Raw genomic sequence first — 27,958 nt, forward strand, 5'->3', positions numbered from 1 at the left:
ATAGCATACATATGGAGGAGATCTGCCATGTTATACACCCAGAGAGGGAGCGAGCTACAGAGAGGGCTCAGGAGGAGAACCAGAGGCCATAGCACATAGCTCAGATCACTGTATAGCATACATATGGAGGAGATCTGCCATGTTATACACCCAGAGAGGGAGCGAGCTACAGAGAGGGCTCAGGATGAGAGCCAGAGGCCATAGCACAAAGCTCAGATCACTGTATGGCATACATATGGAGGAGATCTGCCATGTTATACACCCAGAGAAGGAGCGAGCTGCAGAGAGGGCTCGGTATGAGAACCAGAGGCCATAGCACAAAGCTCAGATCACTGTATAGCATACATATGGAGGAGATCTGCCATGTTATACACCCAGGGAGGGAGCGAGCTGCAGAGAGGAATCAGGATGAGAGCCAGAGGCCATAGCACAAAGCTCAGATCACTGTATAGCATACATATGGAGGAGATCTGCCATGTTATACACCCAGAGAGGGAGCGAGCTGCAGAGAGGGATCAGGAGGAGAACCAGAGGCCATAGCACATAGCTCAGATCACTGTATAGCATACATATGGAGGAGATCTGCCATGTTATACACCCAGAGAGGGAGCGAGCTGCAGAGAGGGCTCAGGATGAGAGCCAGAGGCCATAGCACAAAGCTCAGATCACTGTATAGCATAGATATGGAGGAGATCTGCCATGTTATACACCCAGAGAGGGAGCGAGCTGCAGAGAAGGATCAGGATGAGAACCAGAGGCCATAGCACAAAGCTCAGATCACTGTATAGCATACATATGGAGTAGATCTGCCAAGTTATACACCCAGAGAGGGAGCGAGCTGCAGAGAGGGATCAGGATGAGAACCAGAGGCCATAGCACAAAGCTCAGATCACTGTATGGCATATATATGGGGATCTGCCAAGTTATACACCCAGAGAGGGAGCGAGCTACAGAGAGGGCTCAGGATGAGAGCCAGAGGCCATAGCACAAAGCTCAGATCACTGTATAGCATAGATATGGAGGAGATCTGCAATGTTATACACTCAGAGAGGGAGCGAGCTGCAGAGAGAGCTCGGGATGAAAGCCAGAGGCCATAGCACAAAGCTCAGATCACTGTATGACATACATATGGAGGAGATCTGCCATGTTACACACCCAGAGAGGGAGCGAGCTGCAGAGAGGGATCAGGATGAGAGCCAGAGGCCATAGCACAAAGCTCAGATCACTGTATGACATACATATGGAGGAGATCTGCCATGTTATACACCCAGAGAGGGAGCGAGCTGCAGAGAGGGCTCAGGATGAGAGCCAGAGGCCATAGCACAAAGCTCAGATCACTGTATGGCATACATATGGAGGAGATCTGCCATGTTATACACCCAGAGAGGGAGCGAGCTGCAGAGAGGGCTCAGGATGAGAGCCAGAGGCCATAGCACAAAGCTCAGATCACTGAATAGCATACATATGGAGGAGATCTGCCATGATATACACCCAGAGAGGGAGCGAGCTGCAGAGAGGGCTCAGGATGAGAACCAGAGGCCATAGCACATAGCTCAGATCACTGTATGGCATACATATGGGGATCTGCCATGTTATACACCCAGAGAGGGAGCGAGCTGCAGAGAGGGATCAGGAGGAGAACCAGAGGCCATAGCACATAGCTCAGATCACTGTATGGCATACATATGGAGGAGATTTGCCATGTTATACACCCAGAGAGGGAGCGAGCTGCAGAGAGGGATCAGGAGGAGAACCAGAGGCCATAGCACATAGCTCAGATCACTGTATAGCATACATATGGAGGAGATCTGCCATGTTATACACCCAGAGAGGGAGCGAGCTACAGAGAGGGCTCAGGATGAGAGCCAGAGGCCATAGCACAAAGCTCAGATCACTGTATAGCATAGATATGTCGGAGATCTGCAATGTTATACACTCAGAGAGGGAGCGAGCTGCAGAGAGAGCTCGGGATGAAAGCCAGAGGCCATAGCACAAAGCTCAGATCACTGTATGGCATACATATGGAGGAGATCTGCCATGTTATACACCCAGAGAAGGAGCGAGCTGCAGAGAGGGCTCAGGATGAGAACCAGAGGCCATAGCACAAAGCTCAGATCACTGTATAGCATACATATGGAGGAGATCTGCCATGTTATACACCCAGAGAGGGAGCGAGCTGCAGAGAGGGATCAGGAGGAGAACCAGAGGCCATAGCACATAGCTCAGATCACTGTATAGCATACATATGGAGGAGATCTGCCATGTTATACACCCAGAGAGGGAGCGAGCTGCAGAGAGGGCTCAGGATGAGAGCCAGAGGCCATAGCACAAAGCTCAGATCACTGTATAGCATAGATATGGAGGAGATCTGCCATGTTATACACCCAGAGAGGGAGCGAGCTGCAGAGAGGGATCAGGATGAGAACCAGAGGCCATAGCACAAAGCTCAGATCACTGTATAGCATACATATGGAGTAGATCTGCCAAGTTATACACCCAGAGAGGGAGCGAGCTGCAGAGAGGGATCAGGATGAGAACCAGAGGCCATAGCACAAAGCTCAGATCACTGTATGGCATACATATGGAGGAGATCTGCCATGTTATACACCCAGGGAGGGAGCGAGCTGCAGAGAGGGCTCGGGATGAGAGCCAGAGGCCATAGCACAAAGCTCAGATCACTGTATGGCATACATATGGAGGAGATCTGCCATGTTATACACCCAGGGAGGCAGCGAGCTGCAGAGAGAGCTCAGGATGAGAGCCAGAGGCCATAGCACAAAGCTCAGATCACTGTATAGCATACATATGGGGACCTGCCATGTTATACACCCAGGGAGGGAGTGAGCTGCAGAAAGGGATCAGGATGAGAGCTAGAGGCCATAGCACTTAGCTCAGATCACTGTATGGCATACATATGGGGATCTGCCATGTTATACACCCAGAGAGGCAGCGAGCTGCAGAGAGGGATCAGGATGAGAGCCAGAGGCCATAGCACAAAGCTCAGGTCACTGTATGGCATACATATGGAGGAGATTTGCCATGTTATACACCCAGAGAGGGAGCGAGCTACAGAGAGGGCTCAGGAGGAGAACCAGAGGCCATAGCACATAGCTCAGATCACTGTATAGCATAGATATGGAGGAGATCTGCAATGTTATACACTCAGAGAGGGAGCGAGCTGCAGAGAGAGCTCGGGATGAAAGCCAGAGGCCATAGCACAAAGCTCAGATCACTGTATGGCATACATATGGAGGAGATCTGCCATGTTATACACCCAGAGAAGGAGCGAGCTGCAGAGAGGGCTCGGTATGAGAACCAGAGGCCATAGCACAAAGCTCAGATCACTGTATAGCATACATATGGAGATCTGCCATGTTATACACCCAGGGAGGGAGCGAGCTGCAGAGAGGGCTCAGGATGAGAGCCAGAGGCCATAGCACAAAGCTCAGATCACTGTATAGCATACATATGGAGGAGATCTGCCATGTTATACACCCAGAGAGGGAGCGAGCTGCAGAGAGGGATCAGGAGGAGAACCAGAGGCCATAGCACATAGCTCAGATCACTGTATAGCATACATATGGAGGAGATCTGCCATGTTATACACCCAGAGAGGGAGCGAGCTGCAGAGAGGGCTCAGGATGAGAGCCAGAGGCCATAGCACAAAGCTCAGATCACTGTATAGCATAGATATGGAGGAGATCTGCCATGTTATACACCCAGAGAGGGAGCGAGCTGCAGAGAGGGATCAGGATGAGAACCAGAGGCCATAGCACAAAGCTCAGATCACTGTATAGCATACATATGGAGGAGATCTGCCAAGTTATACACCCAGAGAGGGAGCGAGCTGCAGAGAGGGATCAGGATGAGAGCCAGAGGCCATAGCACAAAGCTCAGATCACTGTATAGCATAGATATGGAGGAGATCTGCCATGTTATACACCCAGAGAGGGAGCGAGCTGCAGAGAGGGATCAGGATGAGAACCAGAGGCCATAGCACAAAGCTCAGATCACTGTATAGCATACATATGGAGGAGATCTGCCAAGTTATACACCCAGAGAGGGAGCGAGCTGCAGAGAGGGTTCAGGATGAGAACCAGAGGCCATAGCACATAGCTCAGATCACTGTATGGCATACATATGGAGGAGATCTGCCATGTTATACACCCAGAGAGGGAGCGAGCTGCAGAGAGGGATCAGGATGAGAGCCAGAGGCCATAGCACAAAGCTCAGGTCACTGTATGGCATACATATGGAGGAGATCTGCCATGTTATACACCCAGGGAGGGAGCGAGCTGCAGAGAGGGCTCAGGATGAGAACCAGAGGCCATAGCACAAAGCTCAGATCACTGTATGGCATACATATGGAGGAGATCTGCCATGTTATACACCCAGAGAGGGAGCGAGCTGCAGAGAGGGATCAGGATGAGAGCCAGAGGCCATAGCACAAAGCTCAGATCACTGTATAGCATACATATGGAGGAGATCTGCCATGTTATACACCCAGGGAGGGAGCGAGCTGCAGAGAGGGATCAGGATGAGAACCAGAGGCCATAGCACATAGCTCAGATCACTGTATGGCATACATATGGAGATCTGCCATGTTATACACCCAGGGAGGGAGCGAGCTGCAGAGAGGGATCAGGATGAGAGCCAGAGTCCATAGCACAAAGCTCAGATCACTGTATAGCATACATATGGAGGAGATTTGCCATGTTATACATCCAGAGAGGGATCGAGCTGCAGAGAGCTCGGGATGAGAGCCAGAGGCCATAGCACAAAGCTCAGATCACTGTATAGCATACATATGGAGGAGATCTGCCATGTTATACACCCAGAGAGGGAGCGAGCTGCAGAGAGGGCTTGGGATGAGAGCCAGAGGCCATAGCACAAAGATCAGATCACTGTATGGCATACATATGGAGGAGATCTGCCATGTTATACACCCAGAGAAGGAGCGAGCTGCAGAGAGGGCTCGGGATGAGAACCAGAGGCCATAGCACAAAGCTCAGATCACTGTATGGCATACATATGGAGGAGATCTGCCATGTTATACACCAAGAGAGGAAGCGAGCTGCAGAGAGGGCTCAGGATGAGAGCCAGAGGCCATAGCACAAAGCTCAGATCACTGTATAGCATACATATGGAGGAGATCTGCCATGTTATACACCCAGGGAGGGAGCGAGCTGCAGAGAGGGCTCGGAATAAGAGCCAGAGGCCATAGCACAAAGCTCAGATCACTGTATGGCATACATATGGGGATCTGCCATGTTATACACCCAGAGAGGGAGCGAGCTGCAGAGAGAGCTCAGGATGAGAACCAGAGGCCATAGCACATAGCTCAGATCACTGTATGGCATACATATGGAGATCTGCCATGTTATACACCCAGGGAGGGAGCGAGCTGCAGAAAGGGATCAGGATGAGAGCCAGAGGCCATAGCACATAGCTCAGATCACTGTATGGCATACATATGGAGGATATCTGCCATGTTATACACCCAGAGAGGGAGCGAGCTGCAGAGAGGGATCAGGATGAGAGCCAGAGGCCATAGCACAAAGCTCAGATCACTGTATAGCATACATATGGAGATCTGCCATGTTATACACCCAGGGAGGGAGCGAGCTGCAGAGAGGGATCAGGATGAGAACCAGAGGCCATAGCACAAAGCTCAGATCACTGTATGGCATACATATGGAGATCTGCCATGTTATACACCCAGAGAGGGAGCGAGCTGCAGAGAGGGATCAGGATGAGAGCCAGAGGCCATAGCACAAAGCTCAGATCACTGTATACCATACATATGGAGGAGATCTGCCATGTTATACACCCAGAGAGGGAGCGAGCTGCAGAGAGGGCTCAGGATGAGAGCCAGAGGCCATAGCACAAAGCTCAGATCACTGTGTGGCATACATATGGAGGAGATCTGCCATGTTATACACCCAGAGAGGGAGCGAGCTGCAGAGAGAGCTCGGGATGAGAGCCAGAGGCCATAGCACAAAGCTCAGATCACTGTATAGCATACATATGGAGGAGATCTGCCATGTTATACACCCAGAGAGGGAGCGAGCTGCAGAGAGGGATCAGGATGAGAGCCAGAGGCCATAGCACAAAGCTCAGATCACTGTATGGCATACATATGGAGGAGATCTGCCATGTTATACACCCAGAGAAGGAGCGAGCTGCAGAGAGGGATCAGGATGAGAACCAGAGGCCATAGCACATAGCTCAGATCACTGTATGACATACATATGGAGGAGATCTGCCATGTTATACACCCAGAGAGGGAGTGAGCTGCAGAGAGGGATCAGGATGAGAGCCAGAGGCCATAGCACATAGCTCAGATCACTGTATAGCATACATATGGAGGAGATCTGCCATGTTATACACCCAGAGAGGGAGCGAGCTGCAGAGGGCTCAGGATGAGAGCCAGAGGCCATAGCACATAGCTCAGATCACTGTATGGCATACATATGGAGGAGATTTGCCATGTTATACACCCAGAGAGGGAGCGAGCTGCAGAGAGGGATCAGGATGAGAGCCAGAGGCCATAGCACAAAGCTCAGATCACTGTATGGCATACATATGGAGATCTGCCATGTTATACACCCAGAGAGGGAGCGAGCTGCAGAGAGGGATCAGGATGAGAGCCAGAGGCCATAGCACAAAGCTCAGATCACTGTATGGCATACATATGGAGGAGATTTGCCATGTTATACACCCAGAGAGGGAGCGAGCTGCAGAGAGGGATCAGGATGAGAGCCAGAGGCCATAGCACAAAGCTCAGATCACTGTATGGCATACATATGGAGGAGATCTGCCATGTTATACACCCAGAGAGGGAGCGAGCTGCAGAGAGGGCTCAGGATGAGAACCAGAGGCCATAGCACAAAGCTCAGATCACTGTATGGCATACATATGGAGGAGATTTGCCATGTTATACACCCAGAGAGGGAGCGAGCTGCAGAGAGGGATCAGGATGAGAGCCAGAGGCCATAGCACAAAGCTCAGATCACTGTATGGCATACATATGGAGATCTGCCATGTTATACACCCAGAGAGGGAGCGAGCTGCAGAGAGGGATCAGGATGAGAGCCAGAGGCCATAGCACAAAGCTCAGATCACTGTATGGCATAAATATGGAGGAGATCTGCCATGTTATACACCCAGGGAGGGAGCGAGCTGCAGAGAGGGATCAGGATGAGAGCCAGAGGCCATAGCACAAAGCTCAGATCACTGTATGGCATACATATGGAGGAGATCTGCCATGTTATACACCCAGAGAGGGAGCGAGCTGCAGAGAGGGCTCAGGATGAGAGCCAGAGGCCATAGCACAAAGCTCAGATCACTGTATGGCATACATATGGAGGAGATCTGCCATGTTATACACCCAGGGAGGGAGCGAGCTGCAGAGAGGGATCAGGATGAGAGCCAGAGGCCATAGCACAAAGCTCAGATCACTGTATGGCATACATATGGAGGAGATCTGCCATGTTATACACCCAGAGAGGGAGCGAGCTGCAGAGAGGGCTCAGGATGAGAGCCAGAGGCCATAGCACAAAGCTCAGATCACTGTATGGCATACATATGGAGGAGATCTGCCATGTTATACACCCAGAGAGGGAGCGAGCTGCAGAGAGGGCTCAGGATGAGAGCCAGAGGCCATAGCACAAAGCTCAGATCACTGTATGGCATACATATGGAGGAGATCTGCCATGTTATACACCCAGAGAGGGAGCGAGCTGCAGAGAGGGATCAGGATGAGAGCCAGAGGCCATAGCACAAAGCTCAGATCACTGTATGGCATACATATGGAGATCTGCCATGTTATACACCCAGAGAGGGAGCGAGCTGCAGAGAGGGCTCAGGATGAGAGCCAGAGGCCATAGCACAAAGCTCAGATCACTGTATAGCATACATATGGAGGAGATCTGCCATGTTATACACCCAGAGAGGGAGCGAGCTGCAGAGAGGAATCAGGATGAGAGCCAGAGGCCATAGCACAAAGCTCAGATCACTGTATGGCATACATATGGAGATCTGCCATGTTATACACCCAGAGAGGGAGCGAGCTGCAGAGAGGGATCAGGATGAGAACCAGAGGCCATAGCACAAAGCTCAGATCACTGTATGGCATATATATGGAGGAGATCTGCCATGTTATACACCCAGGGAGGGAGCGAGCTGCAGTGAGGGCTCAGGATGAGAGCCAGAGGCCATAGCACATAGCTCAGATCACTGTATAGCATACATATGGAGGAGATCTGCCATGTTATACACCCAAAGAGGGAGCGAGCTACAGAGAGGGATCAGGATGAGAGCCAGAGGCCATAGCACAAAGCTCAGATCACTGTATAGCATACATATGGAGGAGATCTGCCATGTTATACACCCAGAGAGGGAGCGAGCTGCAGAGAGGGATCAGGATGAGAGCCAGAGGCCATAGCACAAAGCTCAGATCACTGTATGGCATACATATGGAGGAGATCTGCCATGTTATACACCCAGGGAGGGAGCGAGCTGCAGAGAGGGCTCAGGATGAGAGACAGAGGCCATAGCACAAAGCTCAGATCACTGTATAGCATACATGTGGAGGAGATCTGCCATGTTATACTCCCAGAGAGGGAGCGAGCTGCAGAGAGGGCTCAGGATGAGAGCCAGAGGCCATAGCACAAAGCTCAGATCACTGTATGGCATACATGTGGAGGAGATCTGCCATGTTATACTCCCAGAGAGGGAGCGAGCTGCAGAGAGGGCTCAGGATGAGAGCCAGAGGCCATAGCACAAAGCTCAGATCACTGTATGGCATACATATGGAGGAGATCTGCCATGTTATACACCCAGAGAGGGAGCGAGCTGCAGAGAGGGATCAGGATGAGAAGCAGAGGGGGATGCAGTAACCTGAGGCGTGTCTAAGGGGAGGGAACGCAGGGCGTGCTCAGTAATCAGAGTGACATCACACAGCTCAGGGGATTGACAGATCGTTAGACATCACTGCACGCCCAGCGTGTAACACTAAACACCTGACATTACCTTGGGAGATGGCGATCATATTCTCCAGGGCCCGGTGGGCAGACTTAAATGGAGAGAAAGCCACAAGCTTCACAATGCTGCTAAATGTTTCAATACTCAGAAGCGACTCCTCCACCTGCAGGCAGGAGATGGAATTACAGTGTCAGGCTCCGCCAGATTTAATACGAATTTATTATCATCAGCAAACAAGTTTGACAGACACAAAACATGCCAAAAAACAATGAAGCGCCAATTCATGGTAGAGGGTATACAAACAATAAATAATACACAAATAATAATAATAAATTAGCTAAAAAGATACATTCATAGCATTCAGCGTGCGCACTGCAGATGGAAGAAAACCGTCCCTCAGGCGACTCGTACGTGCCCGTAATACTCTTTAGGGGCGGAAGCTTACCAAAAAAATCATAAAAGGGGCAGCTAGGGTCTGATATAACACTTCTGGTTCTCTTTAGAACCCTAAGCCCATAAACATCATGAATAGTAGCCGCTGCACGCCAATGATTTTGCTAGCGGTCCTGACAGCCCGTTCCAGTGCGCTCCTTTCACTTGCGGCGCAGTTACCGTACCAGGCGACGATACCACGCGTCAGAATGCTCTCTATTCAGCATCTGTAAACGTTTAGCATGGTTACTCTACGTATACCTGAGGCCCCCAAACGCCTTAGGAAACACAAGCGCAGTTCTGCATTTTTAGTTAGGGACAGTGTATTACAGACCATGTCAGACTCGATGAGACCTGAATACCCAAGAATCTAAGGGACTCAACTATCCCAACATCCTGACTGCTGATAGACCCTGGTGATCTCTGCTCTAAGCATCTCCTGCCAAAGTCAGTGACCAGTTCTTTTGTCTTATCTCCATTAATATCAAGTGATTATCACCACTCCAGGAAACCCATTTTTCCATTTCCTTTCTGTAGCGGGGACTCATCATTCCCGCTAATAAGCCCGACGACTCCAATGTCGTCAGCAAATGTAAGGATCTTCACAGAATCAGAAGACGACACACAGTCATGGGTAAATGGCGAATATAATAGGGGGCTGAGGACACAGCCCTGGGGAACACCTCCCCCGAAACAGCACCCCCTATTTTAACTACTTGTGGTCTGTCAGTTAAAAAAAGTTTAAATCCAATTACAAATGAACCCACTTATAAACCCAAGTCAAACAACTTAGATGTTAACGACATGGGGGATGACCGTATTAAAATCAACAAAAAGTATCCTGACATAGGAATCCCTCGCTTCCAGATGAGTTAAAGAGGAATTGCGCACTGTAAGTACCGCGTCGTCAGTGCAACGATTATTCTTATACGTGAACCGAAAAAAGTCTGCCGGGAAAGAAGATCGTATATACAGTGTCTTAGTACCAACCTTTCAAAGCACTTCATTACCAATGAGGTTAGAGCAATTGGGCGATAATCATTAAGGCATCTTGCCACACCCTTCTTAGGGACTGGGACAATGTTTGCAGCCTTAAAACATTTTGGCACAATTAAAAAGGGACAAATTAAATAGGACTGTTAATATCCAACCTAGCTGGTCTGCACATTCTCCAAGAGCTTTACCACTAATCCCGTCCGGGCCGGAGGATTTACTCAAATCGACCCGACGTAGACATTCCACCACAACACAAGAGGAGACCCCCCCTCCCGGGGAATTCGGGGTATAACAGGTTGGCTATTTTCCTTATCAAACAGAGTAAAACAGGTTAAAATCTTCCACTAGTGAATTATTTGCGTTGCTGACCACATACTTCTTATGTTTACAGGCAGTAATATCCTCGATGAGCGGCCACAGGTCTCTCGGATTCCTATTACCATGGGGTATATGCACTATTAAACGGTCACAATTTATTATAATCTATTATATAGAAGGCGCCACAAGGGTTTCGCACAAGGGATCACAGAAGGATACACAAATGCAGACAGTGTATAAATTCACGTACACGTATAATTACAGGGAGCAGTTAGCATAATTATGTAGATGAGAGAAGAGGAGAGGGCATTAATGCTCAGAGCCAGTGGAGCCGAGAGGGGGGGGGGGGGGGGGGACAGGTACAATTTATCCGGACCCAGGCTTGCTAGCGGAGGCCCGGGTCCGGCGCTGCTCCCCCCTCCACCCCTCACTCCTCCCACCCACATAGCAGCCCAGCACACAGCAGCTGCAGCAGTCTCCTATACCTGTGGGGGGCGGGAGTGATCACACTGATCGTGCCCCCCTATGGCTTTGTGCCAGACTGAGGGGCTCACAGCACCACCCTCACCAGTGCATGCGGGCCCCCCTCCCCAGCTCATAGCAGCTAGATTGAAATAATGAGTTATAAGTGCTGCGTGAAGACAGGGAGGCTGGATGCCTAATGGAGCGAGGGAGGGAATTCCAGAGGTTAGGAGCGGCCCAGAAGACATCCTGAATGTGAGAGTGGGAAGCAGGAGAGGCAGCAATCATTAGGAAATGGAAGAGAGCAGGAGGGAGTGTAAGAGGAAATGAGGCTATAGGTGCAAGGAGAAGTAGTGGAGAGATGAGGCTATAGGTGCAGGGAGAAGCAGTGGAGAGATGAGGCTATAGGTGTAGGGAGAAGTAGTGGGGATATGAGGCTATAGGTGTAGGGAGAAGTAGTGGGGATATGAGGCTATAGGTGTAGGGAGAAGTAGTGGAGAGATGAGGCTATAGGTGCAGGGAGAAGCAGTGGAGAGATGAGGCTATAGGTGTAGGGAGAAGTAGTGGGGATATGAGGCTATAGGTGTAGGGAGAAGTAGTGGGGATATGAGGCTATAGGTGTAGGGAGAAGTAGTGGAGAGATGAGGCTATAGGTGCAGGGAGTAGTAGCGGAGAGATGAGGCTATAGGTGCAGGGAGTAGTAGCGGAGAGATGAGGCTATAGGTGCAGGGAGAAGTAGCGGGGAGATGAGGCTAAAGGTGTAGGGAGAAGTAGTGGGGAGATGAGGCTATAGGTGTAAGGAGAAGTAGTGGGGAGATGAGGCTATAGGTGCAGGGAGAAGTAGTGGAGAGATGAGGCTATAGGTGCAGGGAGAAGCAGTGGAGAGATGAGGCTATAGGTGCAGGGAGTAGTAGCGGAGAGATGAGGCTATAGGTGCAGGGAGTAGTAGCGGAGAGATGAGGCTATAGGTGCAGGGAGTAGTAGCGGAGAGATGAGGCTATAGGTGCAGGGAGAAGTAGCGGGGAGATGAGGCTAAAGGTGTAGGGAGAAGTATCGGGGAGATGAGGCTGGAGGTGTAGGTAGAAGTAGTGGGGAGATGGGGCTATAGGTGTAGGTAGTAGTAGTGGGGAGATGAGGCTATAGGTGTAGGGAGAAGTAGCGGGGAGATGAGGCTATAGGTGTAGGGAGAAGTATCGGGGAGATGAGGCTGGATGTGCAGGGAGAAGTAGTGGGGAGATGAGGCTATAGGTGTAGGAAGAAGAAGCGGGGAGATGAGGCTATAGGTGTAGGGAGAAGTAGTGGGGAGATGAGGCTATAGGTGTAGGGAGAAGTAGCGGGGAGATGAGGCTATAGGTGTAGGGAGAAGTAGCGGGGAGATGAGGCTATAGGTGTAGGGAGAAGTATCGGGGAGATGAGGCTGGAGGTGTAGGGAGAAGTAGTGGGAGACTAGGCTATAGGTGTAGGGAGAAGTAGTGGGAGATGAGGCTATAGGTGTAGGGAGAAGTAGTGGGAGATGAGGCTATAGGTGTAGGGAGAAGTAGTGGGGAGATGAGGCAATAGGTGTAGGGAGAAGTAGTGGGAGATGAGGCTATAGGTGCAGGGAGAAGTAGTGGGGAGATGAGGCTATAGGTGCAGGGAGAAGTAGTGGGGAGATGAGGCTATAGGTGCAGGGAGAAGTAGTGGGGAGATGAGGCTGGAGGTGCAGGGAGAAGTAGTGGGGAGATGAGGCTATAGGTGTAGGGAGAAGTAGCGGGGAGATGAGGCTATAGATGCAGGGAGAAGTAGTGGGGAGATGAGGCTGGAGGTGTAGGGAGAAGTAGCGGGGAGATGAGGCTGGAGGTGTAGGGAGAAGTAGTGGGGAGATGAGGCTATAGGTGTAGGGAGAAGTAGTGAGGAGATGAGGCTATAGATGCAGGGAGAAGTAGTGGGGAGATGAAGTTGGAGGAGCAGGGAGAAGTAGTGAGGAGATGAGGCTGGAGGTGCAGGGAGAAGTAGTGGGAGATGAGGCTATAGGTGTAGGGAGAAGTAGTGGGAGATGAGGCTATAGGTGTAGGGAGAAGTAGAGAGGAGATGAGGCTATAGGTGTAGGGAGAAGTAGTGAGGAGATGAGGCTATAGATGCATGGAGAAGTAGTGGGGAGATGAAGCTGTAGGTGTAGGGAGAAGTAGCGGGGAGATGAGGCTATAGGTGTAGGGAAAAATAGTGGGAGATGAGGCTATAGGTGTAGGGAGAAGTAGTGGGGAGATGAGTGGGGCTGATGGTCATTAGGGTGGGTATAGGTATGTCTGATGTGCTGCTTGTACTTTAATCCTGACAAAGGTCCATGCTGTAGGACCGAAACGTCGATTTTCATGTTGCTATAACTACTACTTATCAATGCCTAAATAAAAGCTATATTTTAGAAGTGCACACCGGAGGTTCCTCCTATACAATTATTATATACATATTTATATATATCAGACACACACACAAAGCATAATATACCTGGGGTAGCAGCATGTTGTTCTCCTCCACCGCGAATAGTGCATAGCCGGCGGCATGCTCGAACAACACAAACTGCAAAACCTGGTGATAGACAAGTGAATCAGTAGGGGTGTGGTGGTTCCTTAGTGGGTCAGTGGGGTTGCAGTGAGTCAGTAGGGGTGTGGTGGTTCCTTAGTGGGTCAGTGGGGATGCAGTGAGTCAGTAGGGGTGTGGTGGTTCCTTAGTGGGTCAGTGGGGATGCAGTGAGTCAGTATGGGTGTGGTAGTTCCTTAGGCGGTTAGTGGGGATGCAGTGAGTCAGTATGGGTGTGGTGGTTCCTTAGTGGGTCAGTGGGGATGCAGTGAGTCAGTAGGGGTGTGGTGGTTCCTTAGTGGGTCAGTGGGGATGCAGTGAGTCACTAGGGGTGTGGTGGTTCCTTAGTGGGTCAGTGGGGATGCAGTGAGTCAGTATGGGTGTGGTGGTTCCTTAGTGGGTCAGTGGGGATGCAGTGAGTCAGTAGGGGTGTGGTGGTTCCTTAGTGGGGTTGCAGTGAGTCAGTAGGGGTGTGGTGGTTACTTAGTGGGTCAGTGGGGATGCAGTGAGTCAGTAGGGGTGTGGTGGTTCCTTAGTGGGGTTGCAGTGAGTCAGTAGGGGTGTGGTGTTTCCTTAGTGGGTCAGTGGGGATGCAGTGAGTCACTAGGGGTGTGGTGGTTCCTTAGTGGGTCAGTGGAGATGCAGTGAGTCAGTATTGGTGTGGTGGTTCCTTAGTGGGTCAGTGGGGATGCAGCGAGTCAGTAGGGGTGTGGTGGTTCCTTAGTGGGTCAGTGGGGATGCAGCGAGTCAGTAGGGGTGTGGTGGTGCCTTAGTGGGTCAGTGGGAATGCAGCGAGTCAGTATTGGTGTGGTGGTTCCTTAGTGGGTCAGTGGGGATTGCAGTGAGTCAGTAGGGGTGTGGTGGTTCCTTAGTGGGTCAGTGGGGATGCAGTGAGTCAGTATGGGTGTGGTGGTTCCTTAGTGGGTCAGTGGGGATTGCAGTGAGTCAGTAGGGGTGTGGTGATTCCTTAGTGGGTCAGTGGGGATGCAGTGAGTCAGTATTGGTGTGGTGGTTCCTTAGTGGGTCAGTGGGGATGCAGTGAGTCAGTATGGGTGTGGTGGTTCCTTAGTGGGTCAGTGGGGATGCAGTGAGTCAGTATGGGTGTGGTGGTTCCTTAGTGGGTCAGTGGGGATGCAGTGAGTCAGTACGGGTGTGGTGGTTCCTTAGTGGGTCAGTGGGGATGCAGTGAGTCAGTATGGGTGTGGTGGTTCCTTAGTGGGTCAGTGGGGTTGCAGTGAGTCAGTAGGGGTGTGGTGGTGCCTTAGTGGGTCAGTGGGGATGCAGTGAGTCAATAGGGGTGTGGTGGTTCCTTATTAGTTCAGTGGGGATGCAGTGAGTCAGTAGGGGTGTGGTGGTGCCTTAGTGGGTCAGTGGGGATGCAGTGAGTCAGTATTGGTGTGGTGGTTCCTTAGTGGGTCAGTGGGGATTGCAGTGAGTCAGTAGGGGTGTGGTGGTTCCTTAGTGGGTCAGTGGGGATGCAGTGAGTCAGTATGGGTGTGGTAGTTCCTTAGGCGGTTAGTGGGGATGCAGTGAGTCAGTATGGGTGTGGTGGTTCCTTAGTGGGTCAGTGGGGATGCAGTGAGTCAGTATGGGTGTGGTGGTTTCTTAGTGGGTCAGTGGGGATGCAGTGAGTCAGTAGGGGTGTGGTGGTTCCTTAGTGGGTCAGTGGGGATGCAGTGAGTCACTAGGAGTGTGGTGGTTCCTTAGTGGGTCAGTGGGGATGCAGTGAGTCAGTAGGGGTGTGGTGGTTCCTTAGTGGGGTTGCAGTGAGTCAGTAGGGGTGTGGTGGTTACTTAGTGGGTCAGTGGGGATGCAGTGAGTCAGTAGGGGTGTGGTGGTTCCTTAGTGGGGTTGCAGTGAGTCACTAGGGGTGTGGTGGTTCCTTAGTGGGTCAGTGGGGATGCAGTGAGTCAGTATTGGTGTGGTGGTTCCTTAGTGGGTCAGTGGGGATGCAGGGAGTCAGTAGGGGTGTGGTGGTTCCTTAGTGGGTCAGTGGGGATTGCAGTGAGTCAGTAGGGCTGTGGTGGATCCTTAGTGGGTCAGTGGGGATGCAGCGAGTCAGTAGGGGTGTGGTGGTTCCTTAGTGGGTCAGTGGGGATGCAGGGAGTCAGTAGGGGTGTGGTGGTTCCTTAGTGGGTCAGTGGGGATGCAGCGAGTCAGTAGGGGTGTGGTGGTTCCTTAGTGGGTCAGTGGGGATGCAGCGAGTCAGTAGGGGTGTGGTGGTTCCTTAGTGGGTCAGTGGGGATGCAGCGAGTCAGTAGGGGTGTGGTGGTGCCTTAGTGGGTCAGTGGGGATGCAGCGAGTCAGTATTGGTGTGGTGGTTCCTTAGTGGGTCAGTGGGGATTGCAGTGAGTCAGTAGGGGTGTGGTGGTTCCTTAGTGGGTCAGTGGGGATGCAGTGAGTCAGTATGGGTGTGGTGGTTCCTTAGTGGGTCAGTGGGGATTGCAGTGAGTCAGTAGGGGTGTGGTGGTTCCTTAGTGGGTCAGTGGGGATGCAGTGAGTCAGTAGGGGTGGTGATTCCTTAGTGGGTCAGTGGGGATGCAGTGAGTCAGTATGGGTGTGGTGGTTCCTTAGTGGGTCAGTGGGGATGCAGTGAGTCAGTATGGGTGTGGTGGTTCCTTAGTGGGTCAGTGGGGATGCAGTGAGTCAGTATGGGTGTGGTGGTTCCTTAGTGGGTCAGTGGGGATGCAGTGAGTCAGTATGGGTGTGGTGGTTCCTTAGTGGGTCGTGGGGTTGCAGTGAGTCAGTAGGGGTGTGGTGGTGCCTTAGTGGGTCAGTGGGGATGCAGTGAGTCAATAGGGGTGTGGTGGTTCCTTAGTGGGTCAGTGGGGATGCAGCGAGTCAGTAGGGGTGTGGTGGTGCCTTAGTGGGTCAGTGGGGATGCAGCGAGTCAGTATTGGTGTGGTGGTTCCTTAGTGGGTCAGTGGGGATTGCAGCGAGTCAGTAGGGGTGTGGTGGTTCCTTAGTGGGTCAGTGGGGATGCAGTGAGTCAGTATGGGTGTGGTGGTTCCTTAGTGGGTCAGTGGGGATTGCAGTGAGTCAGTAGGGGTGTGGTGGTTCCTTAGTGGGTCAGTGGGGATGCAGTGAGTCAGTATGGGTGTGGTGGTTCCTTAGTGGGTCAGTGCGGATGCAGTGAGTCAGTATGGGTGTGGTGGTTCCTTAGTGGGTCAGTGGGGATGCAGTGAGTCAGTATGGGTGTGGTGGTTCCTTAGTGGGTCAGTGGGGATTGCAGTGAGTCAGTAGGGGTGTGGTGGTTCCTTAGTGGGTCAGTGGGGATGCAGTGAGTCAGTATGGGTGTGGTGGTTCCTTAGTGGGTCAGTGGGGATGCAGTGAGTCAGTATGGGTGTGGTGGTTCCTTAGTGGGTCAGTGGGGATGCAGTGAGTCAGTATGGGTGTGGTGGTTCCTTAGTGGGTCAGTGGGGATGCAGTGAGTCAGTATGGGTGTGGTGGTTCCTTAGTGGGTCAGTGGGGTTGCATTGAGTCAGTAGGGGTGTGGTGGTGCCTTAGTGGGTCAGTGGGGATGCAGTGAGTCAATAGGGGTGTGGTGGTTCCTTAGTAGTTTAGTGGGGATGCAGTGAGTCAGTATTGGTGTGGTGGTTCCTTAGTGGGTCAGTGGGGATTGCAGTGAGTCAGTAGGGGTGTGGTGGTTCCTTAGTGGGTCAGTGGGGATTGCAGTGAGTCAGTAGGGGTGTGGTGGTTCCTTAGTGGGTCAGTGGGGATGCAGTGAGTCGGTATGGGTGTGGTGGTTCCTTAGTGGGTCAGTGGGGATGCAGTGAGTCAGTAGGGGTGTGGTGGTTCCTTAGTGGGTCAGTGGGGATGCAGTGAGTCAGTAGGGGTGTGGTGGTTCCTTAGTGGGGTTGCAGTGAGTCAGTAGGGGTGTGGTGGTTCCTTAGTGGGTCAGTGGGGATGCAGTGAGTCAGTATGGGTGTGGTGGTTCCTTAGTGGGTCAGTGGGGATGCAGTGAGTCAGTATGGGTGTGGTAGTTCCTTAGTGGGTCAGTGGGTTTGCAGTGAGTCAGTAGGGGTGTGGTGGTTCCTTAGTGGGTCAGTGGGGTTGCAGTGAGTCAGTAGGGGTGTGGTGGTTTCTTAGTGGGTCACTGGGGATGCAGTGAGTCAGTATGGGTGTGGTGGTTCCTTAGTGGGTCAGTGGGGTTGCAGTGAGTCAGTAGGGGTGTGGAAGTTGCTTAGTGGGTCAGTGGGGTTGCAGTGAGTCAGTACGGGTGCGGTGGTTCCTTAGTGGGTCAATGGGGATGCAGTGAGTCAGTAGGGGTGTGGTGGTTGCTTAGTGGATCAGTTGGGATGCAGTGAGTCAGTAGGGGTGTAGTGGTTGCTTAGTGTGTCAGTGGGGATGCAGTGAGTCAGTAGGGGTGTGGTGGTTCCTTAGTGGGTCAGTGGGGTTGCAGTGAGTCAGTAGGGGTGTGGTGGTTCCTTAGTGGGTCAGTGTGGTTGCAGTGAGTAATCAGTGGTGTGGCGGTTCATTAGTGGGTCAGTGGGGTTTCAGTGAGTCAGTAGGGGTGTGGTGATTCATTAGTGGGTCAGTAGGGGGAGTATTGGTTCAGCAGATGGTCAGCAGGAGGTGTAGTGTCAATAGGAAGAGTAGTGGGTCAGTATGGGGCATAGTGGGTCACCAGAGAGTCAGTGTGGGTTGTAGTGGTATCAGTATGGGGTATAGTGGGGTCTAGAGATAAGTTAGGGGTGTAATGGGGCCAGTATGGGAAAACAAGAGATATGGTAAGAACTTACTTTTGCTATCTGTTTCTACGAAGTTCATAGGGTCCACAGGGTTGACCTTGGGGTATAGCTGGATCTGGATCCACGGGCACCACGCAGTGAAAGCTTTTGCTGCTCCCAGGATGCACTTGGGTCCATCCTCCTCTATACCCCAACCCGATCCGCAGGCATCTCAGTTGGTAAGCAGCCAAGGACGGAGGAGGAGACTAAACAGAGAGAAGGAAGACTGCAACACACAAGAAACCATACTCACAGAAATGGGAGACGGAAAACCAGTGACCAGCCACACAGCACATATGAAGCCAGGTCGGGTGCCCTGTGGACCCTATGGACTTCCTAGAAACAAAGATAACAAAGGTAAGTTCTTACCATATCTCTTGTTTTCTACTTCAGGGTCCATAGGGGGTCCACAGGGTTGACCTTGGGGATGTCCCAAAACAGTTCAAGTAAGGGCGGGGATGCTCTTGTGCAGAAAGGAGAACCCGGCGCCCGAAGGATGCATCCTGAGAGGCAAAGGTGTCAAACGCATAAAACCTCAAAAATGTCTGAATGGAAAGACCAGGTGGCCGCCTTACATAGCTAAACAGCAGAGGCGCCACGTCTAGCAGCCCAAGAGGGACCCAAAGAACTAGTGGAATGAGCCTTAACAGAGGCTGGCACAGGTAAACCCTCCTGTGCATAAGCCTCACAAATAACAGAACAAAGCCAACGGGCTAACGTTTGTTTGTTGGCAGGCCAACCCCTCCAGTGAAAACCAAAGAGGACAAACAACGAATCAGACTTCTTAACGGAAGCAGTCCGGTCCACATAGATTCTGAGAGCACGGACTACATCCAAGGAAGCCTCACCAGCTGAAAGATGAGGTGACTGAAAAGCTGGCACAACAAGTTCCTAATTAATGTGGAACATCAAAACCACTTTAGGTAAAAACTCAGGACGAGTGCAGAGCACCGCTCTGTCCTGATGAAAAATTAAGAAGGGGGGACTACAGGAAAGCGCCACCAACTCTGACACCCTCCTGGCAGAGGCAATTGCCAGGAGAAAAACGTTAACCACCGACTCAAGAGGCTCAAAAGGAGGACCCTGCAGGACCCGAAGAACCACCACCAAGTCCCAAGGAGCCACAGGAGGCACGAAGGGAGGCTGGATTCGGAGAACACCTTGGAAAAAAGTGTGAACATCTGGCAATGTAGCAATCTGTCGTTGGAACCACACGGACAACGCGGACACATGAACCTTCAGAGAGGCAAGGCGTAAGCCTAGGTCCAAACCTGATTGAAGAAATTCCAAGATCCTAGAAACTCGGAACACCTGAGGATAATAGTGTCTAAACACTGAAAGTAAGTGCGCCACACCCTGTGGTAAATCCGTGCGGAGGCAGGCTTGCGTGCCCTGAGCATGGTACTAATAACCAAACCCGAGAAGCCCCGCGACCTTAAGACGGTTGTCTCAAGAGCCACGCCGTCAAAGACAGCCGACCCAGATCCGGGTAAAGGCAGGGCCCTTGAGACAATAGGTCCTGACGCTGAGGAAGAAGGTACGGAGCGTCGATGGAGAGGCTCCTCAGATTGGAGTACCAAGGACGTCTGGGCCACGCTGGAGCCACCAGCACGAGCGTGTCACCGTTCAGCTTGAATTTACGCAGGACCCGAGGTAGCAGGGATATCGGAGGAAACAGATACGCCAGGTGAAACGTCCATTTCACTGACAGCGCATCTACCAGACATGCGCCTGCGTCTCTTGTCCTTGACCCGTAAAAGGGCAATTTGTGATTGTGACGGGAGGCCATTATGTCCAGCTCCGGCAGCCCCCATCTGTCACGAGTAGCTGAAACACCTCTGGGTGAAGCGACCATTCCCCGGGATGCACGTCGTGACGGCTGAGGAAATCCGCCTCCCAAATGAGGACTCCTGGGATGAAGACCGCCAAGATCGCTGGAATGTGGTACTCCGCCCAAGCCAGGATGCGAGACACCTCCGACATCGCAGCCCGACTGCGAGTTCCTCTCTGGTGGTTGATGTACGCCACCGTGGTGGCGTTTTCGGACTGAACTTGAACCGCCCTTCCTTGAAGAGCAGTGCCGGACGACTGCAGGGCCCTGTACACCGCCCACAGTTCCAGGATGTTGATGGGAAGAAGTGCTTCTTCCGCAGTCCAACTACCCTGAAGTGACAACGAGCCTGTCACTGCCCCCCAACCCCCGGAGACTGGCATCTGTTGTGAGCAGGACCCAGTCCGGGATCCAAAAGGGGCCCCCTCGACCAGATGAGCTGTCTGAAGCCACCAAGCCAAAGACTGCCGAACCTCCGGGGACAACACCAGCATCTGAGAGCGGATCCGGCGAGGTAACCCATTCCATTCTGATAGAATCAGCCCCTGCAGGGGCCTGGAATGGAACTGGGCAAATTCCACCATGCTGAATGCCGACACCATGGACCCCAGAACTCTCATAGCTGAATGGACCGACAGGCGGCAACTGCTCAGGCAACTGTGTATCCGCAGTTGTAGGGAGGAGACCTTTTCCGGAGTCAGGAAGATCCTTTGCTGATGAGAATCTAGCAGGGCTCCCAAATGAACAATCCGCAGTGATGGAATCAGTGAGGACTTTCTCCAATTTATCAACCACCCGTGCGCTTGCAGACAAGCGATAGTCAGGTAGAGATGTTGAAGCAGTACCTCCGGGGAGCTCGCCAGCAACAGGAGGTCGTCCAGATACGGCAGCAGCCGTATATTCTGGTTCCGAAGATGTGCGGCCATGACTGCCATAATCTTTGTGAATACCCTCGGTGCCGTGGAGAGGCCAAAGGGTAGCGCCCGGAACTGATAATGATGTTGAAGGATAGCGAACCTCAGATATCGCTGGTGTGAAGGTGCTATCGGAACATGGAGGTAGGCATCCTATATATCCAGGGAGACCATGTAATCCCCAGGTTCCATCGCCAGAATGATGGAACGTAAAGTTTCCATCCTGAATTTGGGAACTCTGAGGAATTTTTTCAGAGACATCAAAATTGAGGATGGGGCGATGAGAACCATTGGGTTTCTGCACCAGAAACAGAGTAGAGTAGTACCCAGTCCCTCGTTGTGATTGAGGAACGGGAACAATGACCCCTGCTTTCAGCAAGGACTCTATAGCCTCCTGAATCTGCAAAGCCTTGGTTTTGTCCTGAGAAGGACTCGAGCAGAAAAACTGGTGGGGCGGTCTGTGCCGAAAAGACAGGGTGTACCCCTGGGAGACCGATTCTCGAACCAAGGCATCCGTGGTGGTATTGTGCCAACACTGGGCAAATTGAAGAAGTCGGCCTCCCACTCTGGGGTCCCCCAGAGGGAGGCCCGTCCCATCAGGCAGAAGGTTTATCTTCCTGTTTGGAAGAAGGGCGCCTAGCACTCCAGGCCTGCTTCTTGGGCTTTGAGGCAGTCTTAGTCGCCGACTGCCTTGGAAAGGACTGACCCTTGGCCATTCCCTGAACCCGAAAGGACCGAAAAGCTGAGCTCCTCACCTTAGCCGGTGCTGAAGCCGAAGGGAGGAAGGCAGACTTTAATTTGGCCAGAGTATCCACTATCTTGTCCAAATCTGGACCAAATGCCAACTCACCATTAAAGGTAAGGCCTCCAGGCCCTTTTTAGAATCCGCGTCAGGCCTCCAGGACCACAGCCACAAGGACCGACGTGCCGACACAGCTGCAGCCGACACCCTAGAGGTCAGCAGGCTGGCATCCAACGATGCTTCCCCAATATAGGAAGCCGCATCTCTCTTCTGTCCTATCAACGCTCTCTGGATATCCGGAGCATCGTCCGGGAAAGTATCCTCCAAAGCGTTGGCCCAGCTCTCAATGGCCTTAGCCACCCAAGAGATGGCCATGGATGGACGGGCCACTGCCCCAGAGAGAGAGTAGATAGACTTTAAACAAGTCTCCACTTTCCTGTCCGTAGGATCCTTCAGGGAGGAGACAGACAGTAATGGCAAAGTAGCGCTTTTAATTAAGCGTGTGACATGGTAATCCACCGCAGGCGGGGTTTCCCATTTCCTGCAATGAGCCTCAGGAAAAGGATAGTTGGATGCCAACCGTTTCTGTGGTTGGAATCTCTTGCTGGGCAACAGCCAGGCCCCCGCCATATGATCCGTCAACTGGTTGGACAGGGGAAAAACAGTCGGTTACCTTAGCCTTTTTAAAATTAGGATACTTCGACCTGGGAGCCGGCACATCTTCCTCTATCTGAAGGATGGCCCGCACCGCCCTAAACAATGCCGGCACATTAATGGAGGGCTTAGTCTCCACCTCCTGGGCCATGGCATCCGAGTCAGAGTCCTCATGTACCTCTCTCCGTCATCCGAAGACACGTCCGTGTCCGTGAACTGCACCGCCAGTGAAGCCGGAACGGGTCTCTTGGATGCCTTTGGGGGCAAATCACTGTGTAACATCGACTGAAAAGCCCACGACGAGGCTGCCAGGCTCTGAACAGAGCTGGAGAGTACATCAACCCAGGGAGGGAGTACCGCCTGAGGATACCCCTGAAAGGGTACCATTGACAGCTGCGGCACTGTGGGAGACTGTACGTACACAGGCAACCCCGAATAAGGACCCACACTCCGAGACCCGGGGGGAGACTGCAACAAATGCGGAACACCTGGGGAATGGAGGATGGTAGGCTGGGGCAACGCTCTAGAAGGGCCCCGAATTTGGGACCGCAAGACGGTCCGCGATTGACGCCAGCACTTGTGAAAACATCGCCCAAGGAGGATCCTGTCGCCACCGGGGGTTTAGAGGGACCAGGTACCAGTTGGCACCGTCCACACAGACCGTCCCGAGACAAATCCACCCCACCAACCCCTGCCGAACAGCGCCGGCAGGAAAACAACACAGGAGCCACGGAGCGCTCATTCTCCTCATCAGACATTACACAATAACTATGTATCACCGAGAAGAGATGAGGCGTATAACACCTGCGCACTCCCAAGTATGCAACACAAACAGCCCACAATATGGCACTGAGGAGCACACCGCTGTATGTGACGGACCTCACAAATACGTAGATCTATATAAGTGAGGTACACAGAAAGAACACCCCTCCCCCACGCACCTGCGGGCCGTGGGAGAAGGAAAGGGATAGGTAAAAAGCTGACAGTAAGTAGAAATAAGCACAGACAGCAGCACTAGCAATAGTCACATACCATGCAGAGAAGTTATACTCACTGCACCTTCCGCTACAATCACCCTCCCAGATTCAGTGTCTGGGAGGGCTATAGCGCTACGAACACTGTCCTTTTGCAGGGGAGAGGTACACAGGGGGACCGGTCCACGCACCGCCTGGGAGATCTGCGTTTGCCACTAAGAAGATGGCCGCCGGAGAGCTCTGAGGAGGAGTGGCCGTAGGAGGAACAGCCCAGCGTCGCCAGCACGCATGAGAGAAGGAGCGCTGGGCTGAGGGGAGGAGCCGCTAAACCAGGGAAGGCTGCCTCCCCTGGCTAGTGATTAACCCCAGGGACGCTGGTTCCCCTCCAGCAATTACACCCTGGTGGTCCAGCGGTCACACGGGGTATTCCAGTGAAGGGGGAGCCCGCCGCCGCTACAAGCGCTGCCGATCTGTCCCAAGAGACCGGCGGCTAAAGACTGCATTTTAACCCCCGCGCGGAGCTTGATGCGCTGCCCGCGGCTTATCTAGCCCCGTGATTCGGGCAGCAGTCCGTGGGAGGTCCCAGAGCCACGCTAGTACTGACTCTGGGGTTCCGCTGCGATCCCCAGATCAGTACTGGCGTCGCAGCGCCAGCGGGGGTGTTGGAGCGGCAGCGTGGACGTCCAGATGAACAGTCTGATGCTGCCGCTCTGAAGAGTAAAAATAAATAAATAAACTCTTCTAACAAAAAAATAAGAATAAGCTTAGGGGCTGCTTATGCAGTACCACCACGCCAGGGTGACCCGGCTCCGGCCGGGCACCAACTAAAACTGAGGTGCCTGTGGCTCGGGGGAGTATAGAGGAGGATGGACCCAAGTGCATCCTGGGAGCAGCAAAAGCTTTAACTGCGTGGTGCCCGTGGATCCAGATCCAGCTATACCCCAAGGTCAACCCTGTGGACCCCCTATGGACCCTGAAGTAGAAATAGTGGTTAGTAAGGGGTGTAGTCTGGGTCACTAGAGGGTGGTGTCAGTGTAGGGTTTAGTGAGGTCAGTATGGAGATGTAATGGGCTCAGTAGAGGATGAGTTGGGGTGACGTTTGGTCAGTGGGAGATGTAGTGGGTAAGTGGGTGGTGTAGTGGCCGCGTGTTAAGGGTCATTATAATGGGGTGTAGTGGGATGAGAAAGGTGTACAGTGGGGAGGTAGGGGATGAGTTGGGGGAGTAATGGGGTTAGTGGGTCAATAGGGGGTGTATTTGGCAAGGTCTGTAGTGGTGCGGTAGGGGCAGAGTTGGGGTGTAATGAAGTCGGCTGAGTGTCGATCGTGGTTTTAGAGGGGTCAGCAGGGGGTGCATTGGGGTCAGTAGATGGTATAGGGGTCAGTTTGGATGTGCAGTGGGTATGTAGAGCGTGTAATGGGGTCAGTATGAGGTGTATGTGGGGACAGTAGAGGGGGTGAGGAATGACTGTAGGTAGCAGTACTGGGTGTAGTGGGGTCAGTATGAGGTGTATATGGGGTCAGTAGAGGGGGTGAGTAATGACTGTAGGTAGCAGTACAGGGAGTAGTGGAGTCAGTATGAGGTGTATATGGGGTCAGTAGTGGGGGTGAGTAATGACTGTAGGTAGCAGTACTGGGTGTAGTGGGGTCAGTATGAGGTGTATATGGGGTCAGTAGTGGGGGTGAGGAATGACTGTAGGTAGCAGTACTGGGTGTAGTGGGGTCGGTATGAGGTGTATATGGAGTCAGTAGTGGGGGTGAGGAATGACTAGGTAGCAGTACTGGGTGTAGTGAGGTCAGTATGAGGTGTATATGGGGTCAGTAGTGGGGGTGAGTAATGACTAGGTAGCAGTACTGGGTGTAGTGGGGTCAGTATGAGGTGTATAGGTGGACAGTAGTGGGGGGTGAGGAATGACTGTAGGTAGAAGTACTGGGTGTAGTGGGGTCAGTATGAGGTGTATATGGGGTTAGTAGTGGGGGTGAGGAATGACTGTAGGTAGCAGTACAGGGTGTAGTGGGGTCGGTATGAGGTGTATATGGAGTCAGTAGTGGGGGTGAGGAATGACTAGGTAGCAGTACTGGGTGTAGTGAGGTCAGTATGAGGTGTATATGGGGTCAGTAGTGGGGGTGAGTAATGACTAGGTAGCAGTACTGGGTGTAGTGGGGTCAGTATGAGGTGTATAGGTGGACAGTAGTGGGGGGTGAGGAATGACTGTAGGTAGAAGTACTGGGTGTAGTGGGGTCAGTATGAGGTGTATATGGGGTTAGTAGTGGGGGTGAGGAATGACTGTAGGTAGCAGTACTGGGTGTAGTGGGGTCAGTATGAGGTGTATATGGGGTTAGTAGTGGGGGTGAGGAATGACTGTAGGTAGCAGAACTGGGTGTTGTGGGGTCAGTATGAGGTGTATATGGGGTTAGTAGTGGGGGGTGAGGAATGACTGTAGGTAGCAGTACTGGGTGTAGTGGGGTCAGTATGAGGTGTATATGGGGTTAGTAGTGGGGGGTGAGGAATGACTGTAGGTAGCAGTACTGGGTGTAGTGGGGTCAGTATGAGGTGTATATAGGGTCAGTAGTGGGGGTGAGGAATGACTGTAGGTAGCAGAACTGGGTGTAGTGGGGTCAGTATGAGGTGTATATGGGGTCAGTAGTGAGGGTGAGGAATGACTGTAGCTAGTGGTACTGGGTGTAATGGGGTCAGTATGAGGTGTATATGGGGTTAGTAGTGGGGGTGAGGAATGACTGTAGGTAGCAGTACTGGGAGTAGTGGGGTCAGTATGAGGTGTATATAGGGTCAGTAGTGGGGGGTGAGGAATGACTGTAGGTAGCAGTACTGGGTGTAGTGGGTCAGTATGAGGTGTATATGGGGTTAGAAGTGGGGGTGAGGAATGACTGTAGGTAGCAGTACTGGGAGTAGTGGGGTCAGTATGAGGTGTATATGGGGTCAGTAGTGGGGGGTGAGGAATGACTGTAGGTAGAGGTACTGGGTGTAGTGGGGTCAGTATGAGGCGAGGAATGACTGTAGGTAGCAGTACTGGGTGTAGTGGGGTCAGTATGAGGTGTATATGGGGACAGTAGTGTGGGGTGAGGAATGACTGTAGGTAGCAGTACTGGGAGTAGTGAGGTCAGTATGAGGTGTATATGGGGTCAGTAGTGGGGGTGAGGAATGACTGTAGGTAGCAGTACTGGGTGTAGTGGGGTCAGTATGAGGTGTATATGGGGTCAGTAGTGGGGGTGAGGAATGACTGTAGGTTGCAGTACTGGGTGTAGTGGCATCAGTATGAGGTGTATATGGGGGTGAGGAATGACTGTAGGTAGCAGTACTGGGTGTAGTGTGGTGAGTATGAGGTATATATGGGGTCAGAAGTGGGGGTGAGGAATGACTGTAGGTAGCAGTACTGGGTGTAGTGGGGTCAGCATGAGGTGTATATGGGGTCAGTAGTGGAGGTGAGGAATGACTGTAGGTAGCAGTACTGGGTGTAGTGAGGTCAGTATGAGGTGTATATGGGGTCCAGTAGTGAGGGTGAGGAATGACTGTAGGTAGCGGTACTGTGTGTAGTGGGGTCAGTATGAGGTGTATATGGGGTCAGTAGTGAGGGTGAGGAATGACTGTAGGTAGCGGTACTGGGTGTAGTGGGGTCAGTATGAGGTGTATATGGGGTCAGAAGAGGGGGTGAGGAATGACTGTAGGTAGCAGTACTGGGTGTAGTGGGGTCAGCATGAGGTGTATATGGGGTCAGTAGTGGAGGTGAGGAATGACTGTAGGTAGCAGTACTGGGTGCAGTGGTGTCAGTATGAGGTGTATATGGGGTCAGTAGTGAGGGTGAGGAATGACTGTAGGTAGAGGTACTGGGTGTAGTGGGGTCAGTATGAGGTGTATATGGGATCAGTAGAGGGGGTGAGGAATGACTGTAGGTAGCAGTACTGGGTGTAGTGAGGTAGTATGAGGTGTATATGGGGTCAGTAGTGGGGATGAGGAATGACTGTAGGTAGCAGTACTGGGTGTAATGAGGTCAGTATGAGGTGTATATGGGGTCAGTAGTGGGGGTGAGGAATGACTGTAGGTAGCAGTACTGGGTGTAGTGGGGTCACTATGAGGTGTATATGGGGTCAGTAGTGAGGGTGAGGAATGACTGTAGGTAGCAGAACTGGGTGTAGTGAGGTCAGTATGAGGTGTATATGGGGTCAGTAGTGGAGGTGAGGAATGACAGTAGGTAGCAGTACTGGGTGTAGTGAGGTCAGTATGAGGTGTATATGGGGTCAGTAGTGAGGGTGAGGAATGACTGTAGGTAGCGGTACTGTGTGTAGTGGGGTCAATATGAGGTGTATATGGGGTCAGTAGTGAGGGTGAGGAATGACTGTAGGTAGC

General features: G+C 52.2%; 1 protein-coding gene across 1 annotated transcript in view; it reads right to left on the reverse strand.

The window, feature by feature from the left end:
* Positions 1 to 27,958, reverse strand: part of LOC148501709 (uncharacterized) — a 288,055-nt gene that overhangs the window by 47,095 nt on the left and 213,002 nt on the right. The window contains exons 18-19 of the mRNA XM_088450064.1: positions 13,678 to 13,758; positions 9,034 to 9,148 (exon numbers count right to left, since the gene is read on the reverse strand). Coding sequence (XP_088306190.1) covers positions 9,034 to 9,148; positions 13,678 to 13,758 — 196 coding nt within the window. The remainder of the gene's footprint in view (positions 1 to 9,033; positions 9,149 to 13,677; positions 13,759 to 27,958) is intronic.

This window comes from Taudactylus pleione, unplaced genomic scaffold (genome assembly GCF_031769625.1).
Source record: "Taudactylus pleione unplaced genomic scaffold, aTauple2 ptg000505l, whole genome shotgun sequence".
Classification (NCBI taxonomy): Eukaryota; Metazoa; Chordata; class Amphibia; order Anura; family Myobatrachidae; genus Taudactylus; species Taudactylus pleione.